This window comes from Dipteris shenzhenensis, chromosome 30, assembly GCF_047967505.1.
Source record: "Dipteris shenzhenensis isolate YYH24624 ecotype China chromosome 30, Dip_SZ_1.0, whole genome shotgun sequence".
Taxonomy (NCBI): Eukaryota; Viridiplantae; Streptophyta; class Polypodiopsida; order Gleicheniales; family Dipteridaceae; genus Dipteris; species Dipteris shenzhenensis.
The window spans coordinates 40599452-40622457 of record NC_141625.1 but is presented as its reverse complement, the minus strand read 5'-3'; the positions used below and the strand labels follow the sequence as shown (position 1 = coordinate 40622457).

General features: G+C 42.7%; 1 protein-coding gene across 1 annotated transcript; it reads left to right on the top strand.

The window, feature by feature from the left end:
• The first annotated feature begins 9968 nt into the window (after nt 1-9968).
• Nucleotides 9969-14921, top strand: LOC147882117 (RNA-binding (RRM/RBD/RNP motifs) family protein). The gene is made up of 6 exons (XM_087401613.1): nt 9969-11307; nt 11635-11693; nt 13668-13737; nt 13838-13963; nt 14076-14204; nt 14312-14921. Exons 1-6 carry the CDS (start codon nt 10126-10128, stop codon nt 14750-14752), a joined length of 2007 nt encoding a protein of 668 aa, XP_087257739.1. The 5' UTR covers nt 9969-10125; the 3' UTR covers nt 14753-14921.
• The last annotated feature ends 8085 nt before the right edge of the window (nt 14922-23006 follow it).

The window sequence follows — 23006 nt, the reverse complement described above, 5'->3', positions numbered from 1 at the left end:
AAGCGGAGCTTGCCCGCTACTCTACACACAACAATGCTCTTAGAGTTGTTGTCCTAGACTGCACTTCTAGCCCTTGTTGCCACAGGGTTAACAACTCCCCTAGACTGACTTGATTACCCATCCTCGGGTTATGGTTGGGTCTACAAACGATGTTGTGATGTGGTTGTCTTTACCCAATGAGTATGGTAAAGATGACGGTGATGATAGATGGAGCGAGCTTCTTGTCGATCTTTTGCTTGTAATCCACGAACACCGTAGATTGCTTGCTTAGTTTTTAAGAAGCCAGTGTCAACAATTTCTTCAAACAAACACACATAACACCCTTGAAGACATATGGCCCTTTGAAAAAGGCAACTTGTTGTTTGAGCATCTATTTGTTGATTTGGATTGAAGCTAAGGTTGTGCAAATGGTCATCAATGGTGAGGGACACCTCCAAGATGACTGCTAAGGCTTCAGTGTATCTTGCACTTTTCTTGAGTGTTTTGTCATGATTGCTTGCATAATTGATGCATGTCTGTCCAAGGCTCTGAAGAATGTTTCTTGGCTTGTCCATTTGATTTTAGAGTTTCTATTGATTAACAATAGCCAATTGCAAGGAGCATCTGCATTATCTGGATCATGATGATTGGCATCCCACCGGTAGCGACAGGGCACTGCATCAAATGTGGGATGCATGCGAAAGGAAGATGGAGCCTGCATGTATTCAAGGAGGTACTTTTCATTGAGCAGCTTTGGTCTACGCAAAGCAGGCTGTGGCTCCAATTTCATGCTGATGTCTGGAGTGATTTATGCTTGGCGGATACTCATTCAAATTCCAAAGAGGTCCCATCTTCCTCCTAACTGCATGTTTGGATATTGCCTCCAAAAATCACCAATGGGATTGCCGAGCATGGGAATCCTATCTGTATCTTGTTGCAACTCCCTTGTGGGTGTGCAAATTGGATTATCCAATTCTTGGAATCATTAATGGTGTCTTCCATTGAAATCTCAAGGGAGATTGGAGGAACATGTGGTCTTAAGGGAGAGACAGAGGTTATAGGGGAAAATCTTAAGGTCAAAGCAAGTAGTGAATTTGAGAAGTTAAAAGTAGGGATGTTGGTGGAAAGTGGAGGGAGAGCAGGACAAATTGATTTAGCAACTTGATAATACTCAAGGGATGGATTATCAAGTGTTGGAAAAAAGTTAGGTGTAACTAGATGATAGGAGTTAGATTCTTGGATTAGGCGATAGTGTTGAGAGGCATGGGCAAAGAGGCATGCCAAGGAATATGGATTATCATGGATTTCTGGAAAGGTATGGAGGATAGTACTAGACTTAGGTAGGGATGTGAGTAGATTAGAATAGAGAGTGGCAAGATAGGGGAGATTAGATTGAAGGTAGACCACATATTCCTCTAGCAGATCCCTGTCGATTCTAGTAGGCATTGACAGCTTTAATGTTGGATTCTTCTGGAAGTTGTATCCCATGGAAGTCGTCGGTGATTGTTGTAGTAAAGGTAGGAGTCCAGCAAAGAGAGGGGCTTCCCATCAAGCATTCATATAGTAGTATTGCATCAGCCTTTAACCATATGAGATTTGCATGCACTGAGAGACAAAACATGTTCCTCTTATCTTCATCCATATGCTGGCATAGGGCTCGGAGAGTCTTTGTGCTTACTGGTTTGGTCCAATCAAGACCAAATATTGCATTTGACATTTTGATTATTTTGATTTGCAAGTGTTTCTAGAGAATGCGTATTCTTCCTTCAAGGTGATCCTCTTGCTGGAGAACTACAACAAGCTCTTGGTATAATGTAGTGATGCCTTGTAGCAAAAGATCTTGTGCTGACCCCTCAGCATCATCATCGACTTGACCCAGTAGTTGAATTTCCAACTTGGAAATTATTGCTTTTTTATTTTGCCACTCCATGCACTTATCTTTATACTTACTTTAGACTATTGAATTGTTGAGCTACTTTTGGATGCCCTAGAAATTGATCGTTGAGCATGCGGAGTTGGAGTATCTCTTGTTCTTGAGCGTCCAGTTCTACTTTGGTGTGCACAAGTATCTCTCTTGATGCCATGTATTCCTTCTCTAGTGCTTAGTTTGACATTCACCCTCTTTGAGGCTGTTCTGCAACTCATTGTTTGTGTCTAATGTGGCATGGAGTTGATCCTCTTTAAGTAGTAATATTTCATTTAATTGCACCATTTCCTTCTTGATATCATCACAAGTGGCTTGCATATGGGAAAGGGATAACTCAACCTTTTCTTTTTGGTTCAAGGCATCAGATAACTATAGGTGTTTTTCTTGGAGAGAAACCGTGGCTTATAGGGCATCCTTTCTACTTTCTGCTAGAGCATTTTGTGCAAGGAGCTGTTGCTACATTTGTTCTGCCATGCTTTCCTTGAGCTTCATAATTTCAGTCTCGGCACTTTGCAACTTGGATTGGAATGATTGGAGCATCTGTTTTTCCATTTCTCTTTCCTGCTCATCTGATGCCATGGTAGCAAATAATTGAGACCATTGTTGTAACTGTTGGTTGTGATGTTGTATCTGGAATGTGCTATGGCCTTGCTTGTATTGGACATACAGTTGACTCTCATGTGCCCATGTGGAATGTTGATATATTTCTTGAACAGTAGTCTGTTGTATGGTGCCACTAGAGACATTTGGGGGTTGTGACTCTAGAGTCGTGGAGTCGTCAACATTGGTGACTTGTGATTCCTGGAGAGGCATGCTGTTTGGCTCTCTTGCAAAGTCAATATGTGGAATGGTATCCTCTTGTATTTCCATGCTCGAGTCCTTCTATTGTGGGAGCAAAAGACTGAACTAAGTTGCAATATTCTTTGGCATAGTTCCACATTGTCATTCTCTAGAGTCTATTCGGATTGTTGCCCTTCCATGCTATCCATATTGAGAGTAGGTGGAGGGTCTTATTCCCATTCTAGCGATAATATCAATGTTTCAAAGTCCTCTATATCTTGTGTTGAGAGGGGTGTAGAGTCATCCTCGTTCTCTATTACAAACCCAATTATTATGGCCAATAGATGGGCAATGTAGCTTTTACCATTATGGGTAGTGGACACATAATTAGTTACCAGCAAGGATATGTGTTGAGCCCAATCTTGTAGTTTGGCTCTACCAAGGAGTGTAAGAGTTTTTATTGACATGCAAGGATATGTGTTGAGCCCAATCTTGTAGTTTGGCTCTACCAAGGAGTGTAAGAGTTTTTACTGACATATAGTTTTTTCTCACTCCTAAATGATTGAAAATGTCAGCCAAAAACTTAGCTGCCTCTTTGCATATGGGGTCCAGAATCATATCATGGTGTATTCCCCCACTTTGTCTTTGTGTTAGGTGGGAATAAATCTCGAATTTCAGAGAATCTTGCATCCAAATGTTTCTTTGGATATTCTTCCTGTGCCTTTAGAAATGAGAAAGCCTCCTGCATAGTGGATCTACTGAGGTAGATCTGTAAGGGCTTTTCTTTATATGTTACTGTGCCATACTTATCTTTCTCCAACTCTCTGCTTTTATATATCTACTGAGGTAGATCTATAAGGGCTTTTCTTTATATGTTACTATGCCATACTTATCTTTCTCCAGCTCTCTGCTTTTATATAATGTTATGAATTGACAAATGTATTCTATCATTGCAGGTATTGGTAAGAAGGATTTTAGCTTCTCAAAAAGACTACCTAGTCCCTTTGACTGCAAGAAGTTGTAAGAATTGGGTGACATGGCAAACGTTGAGACTCATGGCCATACAAGCTGTATTGTTCCATCTATTGCTAGCTCTTTGTTGGTCTGGTCCTCAAGGTGTTCTGCACCTACATCCTGCATAGTCAATTGCTCTGGCTCAATTTCTCCTGCATCTAGTATCCCTTAGTTCTATGGCATTTCTTCTTGGCATGTTGCATTTATTTGCTCATCAATATCACTATCCAAAACCACTAGCCGTGTCGTTTTGGTGCTGACCTCTGGTTTGGTGATTTTGGACCGTGTCCTTCTTCAGGTTGGTGATATGAGGAGGGCTGTTGAGGTTGAGGCTTGGGCCATTTGGCATGGTGTCACTTTGCCGATGGCGTTGTAGGCCTTTTTCCCATCTTATTGGATTGTCTTCACCCTGGCATTACACACATCAATCAGGTCCCAATTTGACACTGCCAATATAGTGCCATGTGCTAAGAGTGCATGTTTCTTTTGTGAGTGGCTAATGCATTTTACTCTTTTTGTGTGTGTGATGAGGGTGCTATGTGTGTGGATCAAAACAAGTATCTCTTAAGGCTTTTATTTGTGCAATTTATTCGTGGTGCTCGAAACATGTGGGTGCACTATGCATGACTAGTGAGGTGGGCATATCTCTTATATGCTTAATTTGCTAAGGGAATCATAGGGCAGCTCCCTAGGACTCAGTCATCACCTCTGAGCCTTAGGTTGAAATCGATTAAAACTACCTATATGTGCGAAGCCGTACATATGCTAGTGAGTGCTCGTGATACAATCTAGTCCTAACTATGGAAGACTTGGGGCCCCCAAATCTTCAATATTGTCAAGGATGGCTTGCATGTTGATGTAGTAGCGCTTCAATCGGCTCCCGTTTATTGTTGTTGTGAACTAGACTCCATCCACTGTTTCTAGCAGCACAGCTCCGATGGGATTCATTTATTTGACTCTACAAGGTCCTTGACCTAGAAATTTGAGCTTGCCCTTATGGACTTTGGTATTGTACAACAGAACTAGGTCACCTTCCTTGATGTCTTTGTCTTTGAGGTTTCTATCAAACCATGCCTTCCTTCTTTGTTTTTATGTTGTCATGGCATGGTAGTCAACTAATCTGGTCTCTATATGCTTCTCTAATCAGTAGAGTCTTTCTTTCAGTGATGCATGATCTCCCATACATTCTTATACTACTATGCATAGATAGGTATTACAAATTCCAATGGGACCATAGCTTCAAGGCCGTACACCAATTGAAAAGGTGTATTTCCTATAATAACCTTGAGTGTGGTTCTGTATGCCCATAAGGCTGCATTTAGTTTCTCTGCCCAATCAGAACACTTTGGTTCTACTCCCTTGGTGAGGACTATATATAGAATTTTGTTGGTGGATTCGGCTTGTCCATTCCCTTGGGGGTAGTAAGGTGTGCTCTCTCTATGGATCACCATAAAGCCAGACAAGAGTTCTTGGATGACCTCATTGACAAAATGTGTGCCTCTATCTAATACAATTTCAATGGGACATCCAAATTGGGTGATCACATTCTCGTACAAGAACCTTGCTGTGCTTCTGGCATTTGCCTTTCTAACAGCTTCAGCCCACTTAGTAAAGTAATCAGTGCCCACTATGATGTAGCGTGCCTATGTTCCTTTTGCTGTGTTGGATGGATGGGACCCACAAAATCAATCCCCCATTTTTCAAAGGGTTTTTGTGCAATGACTATTGCTAGGGGATTGAAGTCTTTGTGTTGTGGTTTAGAAGTTCATTGGCATACATCACAACTTTTGACATATTCATAGGCATCTGACCAAAGTGTTAGCCACTAGTATCTTGCGAGGACTTTTTTTGATGTTGCTTCCCCTTGGAAATGTCCACTTGCAATGCCTTCATGTGCTTCACTAAGGATTGGAATGATCTCATGTGGCATCACACATCTCCTTAAAACCTCGTCCTTACCCTTCTTGTATAGTTGTCCTCTGCAATGAGTTGATAGGGTGCAGCTTTTAGAATTAGTTTCCTAGCATCCACTGCTTTCATTTTAGTAGGTGTTCTTCCTGTCATTAAGTGCCCAATGATGTCTACACACCAATTAGGCACAACCTCTATTTGAAATAATGCAGCATCTAGTAGGTCATCTTCTATGCCTTCCAGTTCTTCTCTTGTCCTCAATCATGACATGTGATCGGCAATGAAATGTTGGGCTCGTTTCCTCACCAACCACGACCTTGAAATTGAATTCTTGTAGTAGTAGAAGCCATCAAGTGATCCAACCTATGGTACATGGTCGATTCACAAGATATAATAAGGCTTGATGATCTGTGTAGAAGATCAAGTCAGTAGCCAATAGATAGTGTCGAAATTTCTTCACGCCGTGGATCATTACCAAGGCTTCTCTTTCTATTGTGGTGTAATTCACCTCCGCATCATTTAGCTACCTACTTGCAAAGTATACTGGGTAGTCTTTGTTGTGTTTGCCAAGTTGACATAACACACTCCCTACTGCATAATTGGAACCATCAGTATGTAATGAAAGTATATGTCCCAATTTGGTGCCATTAGAACTAGGGCTATGTTCAATCTCCACTTGAGGGTTTCGAATGCTTGTTCGCATTCGTCTGTCCAAATGAAGTTGACTAGGAGCTTATATAAGGGCCTTACAATCATGGCATACCTTAGTATGAATCTTCTATAGTATCCAGCATGTCCCATGAAGAATTGAATCCTCTTGGCATTCAGCGAGGAGGGGAAGTTCCATGATGATCTTTAGTTTGTCCATGTTAGTTGCAATCCCATGTTGAGAGACTATTTGTCCCAAGACTACTCCGTGTGTGACCAAGAATTGGCATTTTAGAGGATTCAAAGAGGTTCCATACTCCCTGCATTTTTCAAGCACTTCTTCAAGGCATTTCAAGTGATCCTTTTTTCGTGAGTGTACGCACAAGTTATCGAGGAAGACTTGTAGGAACTTGTTGAGAAATTCCTTGAAGGCAGTGTACATTATTACCCTTTGAAAAGTAGATGGGGCATTTCATAAGCCAAATGGCATGACTCTATATGCAAAAATGCCCTATTCTGTGGCAAACGATGTTTTTGCCTGATCTTGAGGTGCAATTTGTACTTGGTTGTACCTGCTGAACCCATCCAAGAAGCTATACACTTCAAATCCTGCTATCCTTTCTAAAATTGTTTCAGTCAATGGTAGGGGATAATGATCTTTGATTGTTGCTGCATTGACGTTCTTGAGATTCACACATATTTTGAGCTTCTTGTTTTTCTTAGGAACAATCACAATTGGTGACACCCAATCGGTATGCTCAATCTCATAAAGTAATTTTTCTAGTTCTTCATAGACATGGGTGCCATACTTGGGATTTGTCCTGTAAGGTCCACGTACCTTTGATTTAGATCCTTCCCTTATTGGTATGGTATGTACTGCAACTTCTAGGAAAATCCCTTTCATTTCTTTGTAGGACCAAGCCATGCAATCTCTATATTCCATTAGCAATGCTTTCAATTCTTTTTCTTCTTCTAGAGTGAGCTGTTCACCGATGTACATAGGCTTTTCTTCTTCACGGTCCAAGGCACGATTCAGTTTCCTTGTCTTGGCTAGTCCTTCATAAACTAGGGTATCCTCAATATTCTCTGTTGCTTTGAGCTCTGATTCCCTGATTGGCCTAGGCATTGCTATTGTTGCTTCTCCTTTAGTGTAGTTTTTGAAATAATCGGGAACTTCCCTTAGGCCTTCATGGCACTTTGAGGTGCTTGCTTGGCTGCTAGCTCCATTGGAAGATATTTGGTCGAATTCACCTGTGTTCCCTTGTTCTTTTTTGTTACTACTCATCATTTCACTCTTCATTCTCACATTGGGTTCGAACTTTCTAAGCTTTTTGCTTTGTGAGACCAATGATGGATTTTCAATAGGAGTCGCACTCCCAAGGAGTGGTTCTTCAGCCATACAAACACCTTCAAGCCCTTTAGGATCCCATTTAAAATTTGGGGACTTGGGTGCTTTTATGGGCTTAGTTAAGTACAATTCTACCACTTTGGTCTGCATTCTTTCAAATTCATTGAAGTGCTCTATCTTGGACTTTTGGCACTGTAAACCCTCCTTCTTTTTCGTGGACCAGTTGCTATTAGATTGTGATGGAGGGTCAATCTTGGGGTATTCAATGGCCATGAGTGCGTGTAGGATTGCCAAGTCATTGTCAAATACTTGGCCTTCCAAGGTTGCATTATCAGCTTTTGTTTCCAAATCCCACTCTATGTCGACACCGTAGCCTTCTATTATGGACTCTTTAGGGTCACTATCCCATTCAACTCCTGTCATGAAGACTGATTTTTCCACTACTTTTGATTTATTATCCCAGATTGGTGCTTCTAGTTGTATCATTTGGGCATCCACATCTGGCAACAATAGATGTGTTGTTTTACAATTATCTATTGTAGCTAATGCCTGTATCCAATTATTGATGTTGACTAGTGGCTATAGTGGAAGAAGTGTCTTCAACATTTCTAGGAATAATGGGTTTGATTTCCCCTGTTCCCAAGTTTATCTTGACAGTGGTTTCTCTATTTTGGATAGTGATCCTATCGGTGCGAATCATGGAGTACCGATGCTTCTCGAAGACATGGTCTTCCCAACAATATCTGGTACGCTGTGGCGCCCTTGGGAAGATCCAAGATAGTAAACTGGAGCGTGAATCTTACTCCAGCAATGTTTGTTGACACATTGTCAACAATACCCAATGGCTTGATTTTCGTGTGGTCAGCTAGGCGAATGTTAAATGTGGCCTTCTACATTAGAGGTAGGCCCCATTCTTCATATAGCTCTCTTGCCAGAATGTTTACTCCGGCTCCATCGTCCACTATTGCTGGGTATTGACCAAAGGCTTTATGCTGCAGCAGCATGGTTACATTTTTTATGTCATCCCGAGCATTGAATTTTACCGAAATTACCTTTTCCTCTTCTTCAAGTGGTGGGAAGTATTGTGAAGATTCGATCCATCCCTTGAAACTTTCCCACATTGTAGGGCAATTTCTTAGTAAGGTCCCAATTAGCATTGTGACTAGGCAGCTTATCAAGCTTGGTAGTGTGGCGCCATCCAATTGAAGATGTTTTGCATGTTGCTCTATTACCTGTTGGAAGTTGTTGGGATCAATCACCGTGTCAATGCTGGGTGCTAATGGTGCTCTGATCTCTATTGTTGCCATCCTGTCTACCTCAAATTTTTCTTGTTCTTGTTGAACCCATTGCTTCAAGGCTTGGTAGTGTGTCTTTTTAGTTTCAGCATTGGGGTATGCTTCCTTGGCTCCTTGGGTGACACTTTCTGTGGATGTGCTAGGCATGGTCTCACTGTGTTGAGGGATTGGCATGGCTTGTTTTGCCAGAGGGCTCTTTGCTTTTTGAGCCAAAAGGAGTTTTTGCCATGCCGCTTCTTTCTGTTGTCGTGTTATGATCAAGACTGGCTGTGATGCCATACTTCATGTTGCCACACTATGATTTTCCACACTTATCATCCCCAAGGGTACTTCAGGTTTTACTTCTGTGGTTGGTTGAGGCTTTGTTCTTAGTGGGCAATCAATGCAAGCATGCCCACCTCTGCATTCCCTGCACAGAAGTTGGAATGAAATCTAGTTACCCTTGTGTGGGCATTCTACTATGCGGTGGTTTTCTCCACAACCAAAACACTTGATGGGTGTTCGATATGTGGTGGGTCTTACTTGATTTGCATACACCGGGATGAGTCCTTCACCACCATCCATGTTGTACATATGGTATTCTGTTTCATACTCATAGTGACGTTCTAGCTCTTCAGCTTGGAGTTGTTGCACTGGAACTACTGGAGCAAGATTGGGAGCCCGTGGATATTGCGAAGGATTGGGATTCCTCATTAGTTGAGGCACTTATGTTCTCATCGAGAGTGGTTTGAGACGTGGCACTTGTGTATTAGGTGCTAGTCCCAATTGTCTGTACACTAGGATTTGCGACAACTGTTGGTATTGTTAGGGCTAGGGTTGTGCTACGCTCATATTATAGAAACAAGTATTTACATCATGCCCTATAGCATTGCAAATGGGACACCATAATCATGGGGGCTAAGCCACTTCTGGTGGGTTTAGTCTGTTCCTTAAGATTGAGCAGCACTCTCTGATGACCTCCAAAGGAGCAACTCCGAGAAGAGACGACCTATTAGACATGATGATGTACACCCACGTGGACATCCACGGGACTATATGTTATGGGGACCTTATAGCTAGGCAGGTTTAAGGCTGCTAATTGTGGGCAGTTTTGGGGGTTGCGTCTGTTGGAAGCGACGCGGGCTATGGCGTTGAGAGCTTGTTGATGATGATGCATTTCTGCAACCCAGCTATGGCATTCCTTCCTCCATTTCCTTGAGATTTCCTTGCATCTTTTTCCTTCCATGGAGACGTCTGGTGGTAGTTCTCACTTGCTTAAAAGCATCTTTGGTACCCTCTCCGGCGGCCTTTCCATCTTTTCTAACAACCCTTTCCGGAGGAAGAAGCCCGAGGAGGAGCCGCCCCCTCAGCGGTCGGGTGATGATGGTGGCTCGCAGAAAGATGTCTCCGCCAAGGTATTGCGAGACACGGACGTGGCTTCTGACGGGGGAGTTACAGAGGACACAACTGCTGCTGGCGATGGAGAGACGAACGAAATGCGAAAAGGTTTGGGCGATAGCGAAAAGGGTGGTGACGCAAAGGCCAGCAAACTACTCAAGCGCTATCCGGAGATGGAGCTTGCAAAGAGCAGGAAAAAAGCTAAAAAAGCTATTCCAGCCGAAAACATAGGTGGAGTGGAGGCTGCGGAGGATGGAGCGCTTGAAAAACGCCGTGAGAAACTTGAAAATGAGGATGGAGAACCGAAGAAAAAGAGCACCAAGAAGAAAAAGAAAGAAAACGTGGTTGCAGAGCCCTTATCGGGTGGCAAGGTAACCATTTTGGAGGACCAGTCAAACGTTGAGCAAGCATCTCAATACCAACCAGGGACTCCGGATGGGTCTGATGATATATTGATTGAAAGTAAGCTCGACAAAGGAAAAAGAGGGAAAGCTGGATCCGATCAAACTGCGGCAAGGAAAAGGCAAAAGACAAGCAAAGTTGAGAGCCTGGAAGAACATAAGATCGTAGGACTTTCCATTAGGGTTCTAGACGGCCAAAGTGCAGCAACGAGGCATAGTAAAAGAACGAAATCAGATTCAGCACAGACGGCTAGAAAGCGAAAGCGAGAAGATGAAATTGAGGCTCGGTACGAGAAGAAGATCAGAGTCTCAGATCCTCCAACACAAAGTGAGGAACCTACCGAAAATTCCCAAGAGAAAAAAGGAGAGAAGCCCACAGAGTGGAAAACAGAGGCTCAAAACCTTCTTACTAGAAAGAGGAAGAAGAGTGAAGACAAGGGTGAACGCACAAGTGAAGATAAAGGAGAGGCCCCGAGTAAGAGAAAATTTGATGATGAAGGGAAGCTAAAGAGAACACTTTTTGTTGGAAATCTGCCTATAAAGGTCAAGAAAAAGGCGATAATCAAGGAATTCTCTCAATACGGACCCGTGGAGTCTCTTCGATTACGATCTGTACCCCTTTTAGACGTAAGTTTCCACTTCCACTCTGCCTAGTTGGTTTCCGTTTGTTGCAGGGTTTGTTAATTCCTGCTGCACAAAAAGTGCAGAGCACCGCTCTCATAGGGTATCCTTTGCTATTCAGGCCTAAAGTGAAATTCTTCCATTCAGTGATGCTTACCTTGGGATGACCTAAGTTGAACACTGCAGTTGTCAATTTGTCTAATATTTAAGCATGTGTTCAAACCAGACTGTTTATCTTTGTGTTCAAACCGGGCTGTTCATCTTTATGGTTCTGCATTGGCTCTGGGCATTACAGACTCTTTGTAATACAAATCTCAAGTTTGCTGTATGTAGACTAAAATTCCTAGGAAGGGAGCTATAATCAAGGGCAAGATCAACGAAGCAGTTGAAAGGTTTGTGCCTCTCTCTCTCTCTCTCTCTCTCTCTCTCTCTCTCTCATGTACCCCCTTCACCGCCCCAGCCCCTGCACCCTCACCCGCTGGCACCCACCAACCTACCCACACAAGCACGCATGCATGCAATATGTTTGCAAACTGGCTTGAATGAAGAGAATCTGGAGAATCCGGACTTCTTTTGTATTAGCCTTCTCCTTTAGTGCTAGCCTTTGTCACGGCTGAGTCTGCCCTTCACCTCCAGAGTGCCGACAGAAACTCAGTACAAAGACCTTTGTATAAATGGATGCTCAAGTGTGTGTGGGTGTGTGGATTTGTATATGTGAGAGCAGTTTACACCCGCTGTTCGGCACCGATGACATGAGTGGGGATGTCATAGTAGCTAGTCCCTGCTATACGTGATGGAGTTTTATGGTTTCATGACTAGCATGAGATTGAAACTGCACAATGTGTTGTATTTTAAAGGATGAGTTTGGGCATGTTCCTGGATTTATCTGGATATATATTGCAAATTGGCTAGTACTTTAGAGTTGGACCAGTCCCATAGTCGTGGAACTTTAACCTTGCCTTTATGTCAGGGGACTAGAGTTTATCCTGTAAGTGAATGAATGAGTTTTTATCCCAAAACACGACGTTGGTGATTATAATCTCCTACCATCTTCATTTCTCATAGGCCCACAACATCTTTGACATTTTTTGACATCTAGGTATATGCTTCTGCCGTATTAGTGGACATGCAAATTTCACCTTGTGAAGTTTTCGTCCATGTTGCGGCCTGTTGGTATTGCGATAATTCTTTCTATCTTAAATGGTGCGTTGCCCTATCAGCTAGATTTAGATGCTCGTTTGGGAGAGACTAAAATGAAATTGTTTAGACTTCACAAGCAGTTGTAGCTTGAATGAAGAGATTTTGGACTACTTTTTTATTAGCCTTCTCCTTTAGTGCTAGCCTTCATCATGGCTGAGTCAGCCCTTCACCTCCGGAGTGCCGACAAAAACTCAGTACGAAGACTTTGTATAAATGGATGCTCAAGTCTGTGTGGGTGTGTGCATTTGTATGTGTGAGTATTTTTATACTATGGTCTACTCCCAGTGTTGGGCGTTGATGACGTTAGTGGGGATGTCATAGTAGCTAGTCCTTGCTATGCGTGATGGAGTTTATGGTTTTCAACCTTATGAGTGTCCATGTTGCGGCGTGGTAGTATTGCGATAATTCTTTCAGCTTGAATGAAGAGATTTTGGAATACTTTTTTATTAGCCTTCTCCTTTAGTGCTAGCCTTCATCATGGCTGAGTCTGCCCTTCACCTCCGGAGTGCCGACAGAAACTCAGTACGAAGACTTTGTATAAATGAATGCTGAAGTATATGTGTGTGTGTGGATTTGTATGTTTGAGAGCATATTTTGATACTACGGTCTACCCCCACTGTTGGGCACTAATGATGTCAGTGGGGATGTCATAGTAGCTAGTCCCTGCTATGCGTGATGGAGTTTATGGTTTTCAACCTTATGAGTGACTATCATGAGATTGAAACTGCACCATGTTGTGTTTTTAGAGGATGAGTTTGGGAATGTTCCTGGATTCATCTAGGTATATTCATCTAATTGTGAACAAACACTACCACTTCAAAGTTTGAGCTTTGCACAACATGTGATTATCACCTTTTGACATGTGTATATTTGCTGATAAACTACAATGCAAGTGATTGTTTTAATATATGGAGAGAGTCAGTCTTAAGTTTTACTATTACAAATTGTGCCCTTGCAACTGTTCATAAGACAATTTGTATATTCCAATGTTTAAAATTTCTAAAACTTGGCTTTTCTATTTCTGTTTGTCTGTTAGCAGCAATTTTCAGTAATAATCTATCTGAACAGAATTGTGGGCAGTTGTATAAGCAGATGATGGATGATAAAGTTTAATCTTTGGGGAAAACTGTGGGAGCTAATCTATCTTTGGGATGTTGCTTCTCTAGTCAGCATGCGTACATTGTGTTTGAGGAGGAGACATCTGCAAATGCTGCTCTTGCTCATAATATGAAAGAGGTATTCTGCACTGAGTTCTTACTGTAGGTTCTTGTGGTACATAATAAAGTGGGCTTTGTTTCAATTGTTGAAGCGCTGACTTCTCTTTATTGACTTTCAGTTCAATGGGAACCACGTGCGTGTTGATGTTGCTCATGCTCCTAGTGGAGCACTGAAGGGGAAGTCTCCTCTATCATATGATCGTGCTCGTTCCATTTTTGTTGGTAATGTTCCATTTGATGTGAAGGTACAAGCTGCACACTTTTGAGAACCATTGTCAAAGTCTCATCACGATTAGGTGAAACTGCTGCTTCTACAGGTAACCTGTCAGTGCTCACCTGCTAGTTTCTTATTGTCAGGATGAAGAGTTGTATCAGATATTCGGCACTGGAAAATCACCAGATCTGGATATTGAAGCAATCAGAGTTGTTCGAGATCCCCAAACAAGTCTCTGTAAAGGCATAGCATTTGTGCTTTTTAAAACAAAGGTATGTAATTGGTAACATTGACATGTCAATGTGATTTTGCACCTTCTCAAATCACGAACTTGGTAAAGTGATGTGAACTCATTTTATTCTCATGAATGATTTGGCAGGCTGGTGTTAGTCGTGTTCTTTTGTCAAGACGAGGTTTGAAGCTAAGGGACAGGATTCTCAGAGTATCTCGAGTTTTGGCAACTGAAACGGAACAGAAGCAGTTTAAAAGACCTGCTAAGCGCTTAAGAGATGAAGAAGCGGATCAAGATGGTTGGCAAAAGAAGCGAGCAAAACTCTCAGCCTCCTATGAAGGTACTAGAGCTTCAAAAGCAGACAATCAGAAAGGGAAATGGACTTCTCCCAGAGTCGTGAGCAAGGAAAACCGTGTTAGTTCTAGTAAGGGCAACACCAGTCATGCCAGTGCCAAAGGAAAGAGGCCGTCTACTGTGGCAGGAAAAGGAGGAAACGAAGATGTTAGAAAGTTCTCAGGATCAAAGCGCAAAAGGTCAGAGAAACATCAGCGAGGAATTTCACGATCAAAGAAGATAAGGAGGCGCTAGCCTTTTTAAGCACAAAGCGCTGTTCCGAACCCAGCAGGCAAAGAGGCGAATCAAGAAGCACCGTCAGCCCATTGCTGATAGGCATGAAATTTTTAACATACTTCCATGATTTGATGTCTATCAATGTGGCATCAAAATTGGTAATTCCATGAAGGTGCTTTACAGAGTCTCCCCCCTCTTTGGACGAAAGCTTTTGCACTTTGTGGGAATGTTGGAGATCTGTGTTTGTTAGCAAGGAACCACAGTTAAGTGTATGTGGTTTTTCACCTTCATGTTAAAGGTAGATGTTTAATGGTGGTTACATCTTATTTTGGTCTACTAGCACTGATTGCAGTTTTATGCATTTATACATTGGGGGGGCTCGTTTTGCCAATTGGACTTGGTCTTCATGTACGGCCTTTCAATTGGCACTTCATTCATGCCTTCCAAGCAAGCCTTACAATTGATATATGATAGCATTGCGTGATCTTACACACACAATTTCACATTTAGAGCGTTGTTTTTGGGCTTGAGGACAGGTGCTTGGATTTTGTTTGAATATATTGGCCAGAAGCCACTTTACCCAAGTGGGCCGGTGCATGTCACGTGCCCCAAAACAAGTCACGATTTACTTGTCTTCCTCCACCCACATCTCGTCATGTGCTTAGCCCTTCTGGAGGCACAGATGAATATGGGCTTACCTTGTCCTATGCCATTTTCAGTGGACCATTCGGCACAAGTCCAGAAATGCGGTTACCCCTTTTGCCAGCAGACAACGTGATAAATATCAAGAACAGATGGGGAAGACAACGCTGCGACATCAGATTCAGCTTGTGAGCTTTCTGACAGTAATGATATTGAGTATCGCTGCAACATCAGTAGAGTGCCATATGAATCTACAATTTTTAACCTAATCTTCTGTTGTAAACACTATACACTGTCAATTTGGGTATCATGTTAGTTGTATGTCTCTTGATTACATATTAGTTTGATATCTTGCCTCCATAGTCACAACTTTGTTGTTGTTATGCACTCAAGAACTGGAGTTTCCAGTCTTCATGCACTTTGAATGTCTGTAAGTTGAACTCTTTATTTAATGGTCATCCTTACAAGTTTGTGAAGCTTCAAATCCATTCTAGAGTTAATGGAAGGTGAGAAATTGGCCTTTTTAAAACTGTGGGATTTATCCAAAATCTAAATGTTTGCTAGAGTATATGTTCACACTTGTGGTCTGCATAGTTCATATTTTTTACTAGACTCGTGTATCTAGTATATAAATTTCAAGGTGGATTTTGGATAGGACCAGTTTCATATCTTTCCATGTGCATTTATTGTGTTTGAAATTATTTTGTACGTTAAAAGTCACAGTTGGGTTACTTCTAAGTTCAAAGGGGACTTGTTGCGCCTCTGGGCCACATTATCTAATCCCAGGAAGAAATGTGAACAATTTGAGTGAGGGTGGGCAGTTGGCAGCTTGCATTTTCAAAGACAGGGCTCAGCAGATATATTATCTTCTTGTGCTCCTATAAGGGGCTTACATGTGCAGCATCGTATGAGAAAACGTGTATATTATAGTTTTAGGGCAAGCATAACATGGCAACCTAATAGAGGTGGCATATACTCTTGTCAAGCATATCATACATAGGCATACCTTAAGAGGGGGGGGAGGGGGTGGCTGGGTGGGGTGGTGTGTGTTTGTGGGGGCAAGGGGGGGGGGTGGAAGAGGGCAGGGTGGAGGAGGAGGGGGGGGTGGTGTGGAGAGGGAGGGGGGGTGGAGGGGGAAAAGGGCGGGGGAAAGGGGAAGGGGGGAGTGGAGGGGGGTGGTGGAGAGGGGGGGGGGGGGGGGGGGGGGCATGGGGGGTGGAGATGGGGGATGGTGGAGGAGGGGGGTGGAGATGGGGGTGGTGGACGGAGGCACCGGGGGGGGAAGGGGGTGGTGGTGGTCGTGGTGGAAACTTAACGGACGGAAAACTTTGACAGAAATTCAAAGGGAGGAGGAGATGGTAACCTGCAATGTTCTCCCAAGCCTTTCTCGATGTAATAAGATTGTTGAGGGCGAATGGATGGCTAGGTTATTGCTACAAGAAGGGCTCGAAATAACTCACTGATGAGGATGGGAGTAGGGTGGTGGTCGATGGAGAGGGAGGAGGGTCTTGCGTAGGGCTTGAAATGGAGAAGAGGATGGGAGCTAGATGTGAAAGAAGAAGAATGAGGGGTGGGAGTGGGTTTTTATAGGAATGGCTTTAGGGTTAAGGTTAAACCCTAAACTCTTCCCGAGCCTTAACTTTTCATGGTTGGCTCAGATCGCTCTTTTGTAAAAAGGTGAAATGTTTAAAATTGCTAGCTCTATGTATTGATGTTCATCACATATCTTGATTTTTTCTTCAAGTGGCTTCTTTTTAAGATTTCTTGAGGTAGTAACCCAAGGTTAATGCTTGAGGTGATATGTTTGGCTAGAGTTTGAAAAAAAGTTTACTCTCCTTGCCCTTGAGCGCTATGTTCATTAACGTTTGTGGTAGTTTGTTTTTTACACATACTTGCATATGCTTACTCACTAGTTGAGATGCTAGTAGCGGCACCAAATGTTAACTCTTTCCCACGGCTTCCGCAAGAAGGGCAGGGTATTCTCAATATGCAGGGTTCCGAGACTTTTTGTCACCTACAGATATATTAGTGTTGTCCTTTGTAGTATAAGTGTAGCTTAGGACCTCGAGTTGTATTTCAGTGTGAGAGACATAGGCTTAAGTGTTGTACGTAAACGTAGTGCATGCATGTGTAGAAAGAACATGCATCATTGTGATTAGGGTAATGAAGGCTTTTGAAGGGTTTAGGAGGAGTTTAAGGGTTAGAAGAGGTTCAGGGTTTAGAAGGAGGATCTAAGGTTCAGGGTAGAATACATGGCGGAGAACTTGTCTCCCTCGTAGATCATGGAGGTCAAGGGTTGAGGGACTAAGGGTTTAGGGGGAACATAGGTGTGGGAGAGGAAGAAGGTGTAAGAGCAAGGGGGAGGAGGGAGGAGGAGGAGGAAGGAGGAGGAGGAGGAGGAGGAGGAGGAGGAAGAGGAGGGGAAGAGGAAGAAGATGTAGAGCATGGGGGGAAAGGAGAGAGAGAAGAAGGGAGGAGGAGGGGGCAAGAGGAGGGAGGAGGAGAAGGGAGGAGGAGGAGGAGAGAGGAGGAGAGGGAGAGGATGGGTTGCAAGGTTGGAGGAGAGGGAAGGAGGAGTTGCAAGGTTAGGACATGCTTTTGTATGTGGAGTGCAAGGAAGCATGGACACTTGGACTAATGCTAATTATAATTTGGTCAATATTATGGTGCATAATATGATGGGCAACTATGGTGCCCTAGTACTGGTGGGGGATGCTTTGGAGTGGTATGCACGCTAATAACAAAGCCCCATCTTGGTAGGTTTTCAAAGGAAAGAGTAGTACTCTTGAGCATTGCATACCATTTACTTCCCAAAGTCCTCATTCTAGACTCCTACCTCAAGCAAGCCCTCAACAGCTCTTGGTTTTGACTCTGGCATTCATGGCATGGCACAGCGCTTTGAGCAGGACGCGGATCAAGGCAACACCCTCCATACCTTCTCTGTGACCTAGCAAGCATGGAAGACACCCACCAAGTATGTGTGCTCCAAGAGGAGTACCTCACTATAACACCCATCAACACAGTCGTGAGCCAAGGCTTTCGTGAATTTTGACAAGGGCTCTACTCGACTTCCCTTCACCCACTCGAGCTCGCTCGGGGAGTTGTGAGAAACTCCATAGCTGAGTACCAATGCCAAGCACAAGGATACCCTTCACTCTCTACCCCTAGGACTACATAGTTACTGGACTGAGACCATCTAGCCCATTGTAAAGAGCGCATACGGCATAGTTCTTTTTGTTCTAGTGTCCTCTATGCACTGAGAGTGTGCTCACTCTCAAAATTCTACTTGTTGATATGAGGCCTTTGGGTGATCATGAACCGCTCCCTGCTACGACAGCAATAGTGAAGCCTTTGTAGTAGCGATAAGGAATAAGCGTCGGTTAGACCTTGGAAACTTTGTTGAAAAACCATCAATGGTGAGCCTGTCTCAAACTGTTGATTTAATTATGTTATCTTGGAGTTGGAAACAACGAGCCCCCCTATTGAAATTGAGTAACATGTTAAGATGGAATGCATGGGTTGGGGATAGATCTAGGGGTTTTCGCTTTGTAATATCCAAAGCATTCAAGAGGCTAGGACTTAGGACACACCCCACCAACAGTCAAAAAAGCTGAGTGAACCAAAGGACATTGGGGGATTGAACCCGACCTACATATGCACATTTGTGAGCCCTAACCACCATGACACACACATGCTTATGCACAAAAGAGGAATATTTTTAACATATGTTTATAAGCACTTATTTTGGTGTATTCAACACTGAAAAAGACTCTGGCAATGTAGGGGCTTGCCACATCCGCTAGGGACAAAACAGAAACCCCTAAATCTATCACCAAGTTCATGCATGAACTCGGTTCATGGGAGTAAGGACCCATTTGTACAGCTTATAACTTGCCTGCCCACAAATAGAGTGAAGAAGATAGAAACAGAGTCGCGGGTCAGGGTCCAAAGTCATGCTCTTGCATGTGTACATATACTTGCTTTTATGTGAAGAATGGGCAACATGGGCTTCTTTTCTAGTCGATGCTGGAAAATCACAGGAGTCCCATTATATTGTTCCACTGTAGTCTGAAATATATAGGTTTACCAAGAAACTACACTATAGTAGTCATGCGGCATGTTGCATATTACCATTTGCACGGTTTCCAATATGGTTGAAACAAAGGCTTCAAATTGGGCTTATTAACATGCTCGTTTTTACACTCTCTTGTACTTGTGAAGGGATCTCACACAAGATCACATAACTACACGTCTAGGAAAACCTATCTATTGGCCATGGCACCTACTATGGTGATTATCCCACTTGGACAATGGGTAGTCTCCACTGGGTAGCACTTAGCTTGTTGGAGCAATGTAGGTAACCCTACGAGCCCTCCAGGATGGTTTATGGCTTATCCCTAAAATGTTGATTGCTCTTGACTTTGGAGTTCAGGAATATACTAAAAGGCTTCATAAGGATTTTTGGGCCTCTATTTACACTTGTACTAATTCATATTGGGTTATCCATAACCAAAATGACTTTTTGATTAATTTACCAGAAAGAATATTCTTAGTATTTAGTTATAGCCTCATTGACTCTCTCCAAAAATTTATCAATATCCTAAGCAAGGCTGGCTATCTTGGCTTCAGAAAAACCAGGAAATAGTTTGTACTGACAAAGAAATATAAAGAGTGTACAGTCAACTTTAAAGATTTTATTAATCTCAACCTTTTTATCCCTAGACAACCTTTTTATCCTAGACAATTATTTCACTAAACTTGGTGGAGATGTGTATGTTCAAACTAAAGGTATTCCTATGGGATACTCATGTTTGCCACTTTGGTGTAACCTATATCTTGCATGGTTTGAATTGCAGTATGACATGGAGAAACTTAGGGCCTTTTATATTTTGGCACGTTTTATGGATGATTTAATTTTTGTTAATAACAAGTTTATTTTGGATTGTTTCTCTCACAATAAACCCTTTGATCAACCTGATCCACTATGTATTACCCTCTAGATATTATCACTATCAAGCCCACTTATGAGACTTATTCCACCTCTTATCCAAACACTTCCATAACACTCTTAAGACCTTTTATTGAGTGTTTGAAACTCATACCTTTTAAAAAAAAAGATAAACTCCCTTGTATTAATGTGTCATTTATTCATGCAGCTAGCAATAGACTCAAAAATATTGTGTACAAGGTCTGTTAGAACCATGAAGTCAAGTTGAGTGTTCTAGTGTGTACTAGGAACTAGTATTTGTGTGAGAGTGCCACGTGTCATATGGGAATTATCCCATATACACTAGGTACTTTAGTTTGTGTGTGCACTCTATAAGAGTGTTGTACTTCCTTGTGTCAAATCAGAGGAGTCAACATCTACATCAAGCTTTCCATCATGTGAGTACTTTGGTTATCTTTGCTTTGCTCTAGCATTTTCATTATGTCTTTCCATTCCATTCTTGCACCTTCATGTGGTATCAGAGCTAGCTCCCCTTCCTCCTTGCCTTCCAAGGAATTGAGTTGAGAGAGGCCCGAAAGAGAAGCTTCTCTCTCTCTCTCTCCTTGGAAGGCTTCCCTTCCCGTACCCCTTCATGTGGAGCTGGAGCTTCCCTGTGGTCTTCATCAACATGTAGCTGCCCACGATTTCCCTCTTCATTTGCCATCTTCTCCTCCAAATCTGGCCGCTCCCCTCGTGTTTGTTGCCCGCCACCTCTTCTCACTTACCTCGCCATTCTCTTGCTGCTGCTCGCCACCTCTTCTCACTTACCTCGCCATTCTCTTGCTGCTGCCCGCCTCTACATCAGGCTGCCACTACCCTGCTGCTGCCCGCCTCTACATCATGTCGCTCCTATTTGTCCCTGATACTGCTCAAAATCTGCACCAAGTTCTGTCCCATCCTTCAGCAACTGTCTAGCGGTTACTTCATTCTTCATCGCCATCATTTGTTGCTGAAGTTCTGCCCCGTCATTTGTTTTCCAATTCAGCACACCAACTGTTGCTGAATTCTGAGTAAATGTGCACCCCATTCTCCCTGCATCTTCCCATGAATACTCACGTTGCCATTGAAAAGTTCAATGGCCAAGGATTCCACACCTGGCAAATGAAGATCAAGTTCCACTTGATGAAGTACAATCTGTGGAATCTGGTCAAGGGAACTTCTTCATCAAAAGAGAGGGAAAAGGAACCTCAATGTCTCGAGCAAGCATTTGCAATCATTGCATTGGGTCTTGGAGACAATTATCTGCATCACATTGCCAATCTTGAAGATCCTGCTGAAGCTTGGGCTGTGCTTGACCACTTATTTGGTGCAAGTAGCAAGCATTCTAAGCTGTCACTCAAGATTGAGTTCTTTGAGTTAGAGCTGACATCGGGAGCACCTCTTGATGCTCACATCAACAAAATGAGAAGTCTCATGAACCAGTTGGCTTCGGTTGATTCACCGGTGACAGAAGATGATTCTATGGCAGTGCTTCTCAAAAGCATGCCAAAAGAATACAACAACCTGGTAACCACACTGAAATATGGTCCTAATCCTTCATTTGAAGGAATCATAAGTGCATTGCAGGAAGAGGAAAGGAAGACAGAGAAACAGAAGGATGAGGGAGAACTAGCTTTGGCAACCAAGTTCAAAAGGATGAATTTTAAAGCTTGTAAACATTGTGGCAAAAACAATCATGATGAGAAAGATTGCTTTCGCATCAAGCCATGTGGGATTTGTGGCAAGAATGGCCACTCTGAAAGTAACTGTTTCTCAAAGAAAAATTCAGCAAATATGGTGGAGGACACAAGTGATGAAAAAGCATATATGGTAGATTTTAAAGATTTTGTTTCTAGGGTTCCTTGCCTGATCATGTTTCCAAAAAGGATTTTGTAAACCTGTTGCAACCACTATGAGTATGCAAAGGTATCTTGTCTTAATCTGTTTGACCTCTTAGAGGTATCTATTATGTTTTGTGTGTTTATCCTGGTATATCCCATATTATGTACCTACCCAAGGATGTCCAACTTGCATGAGAGACTAGAGCCGTGGATTTATCCTTGACCAGAGACCCTGGCATGAGAGACCATGAGCCTATGATTTATCCTTGCAGTATGAGGCATTTCCTTGAGGGGGGATTTGTTGGGAATATCAAGGAACTGCATTTTTTTATGGACTCATGCTATCACTCACCTTTCCTTCATGGGGGGGTGTTAGAACATGAAGTCAAGTTGAGTGTTCTAGTGTGTACTAGGAACTAGTATTTGTGTGAGAGTGCCACGTGTCATATTGGGAATTATCCCATATACACTAGGTACTTTAGTTTGTGTGTGCACTCTATAAGAGTGTTGTACTTCCTTGTGTCAAATCAGAGGAGTCAACATCTACATCAAGCTTTCCATCATGTGAGTACTTTGGTTATCTTTGCTTTGCTCTAGCATTTTCATTATGTCTTTCCATTCCATTCTTGCACCTTCAAGGTCTGTATCACATAGGTGCTACCGTGTATGCTTGGCATGTGACATGGGCTTATATTGATTTACAGCAGCAACTAGTTGGTCTTTTTGAGGAAAATGGATTTGACCCATACTTGATCGCCAAAAATGTCTTGCATTTTTAAAATAATAACACCAAATTTCCGGGTTTGCGGCTTTTTGATATCTA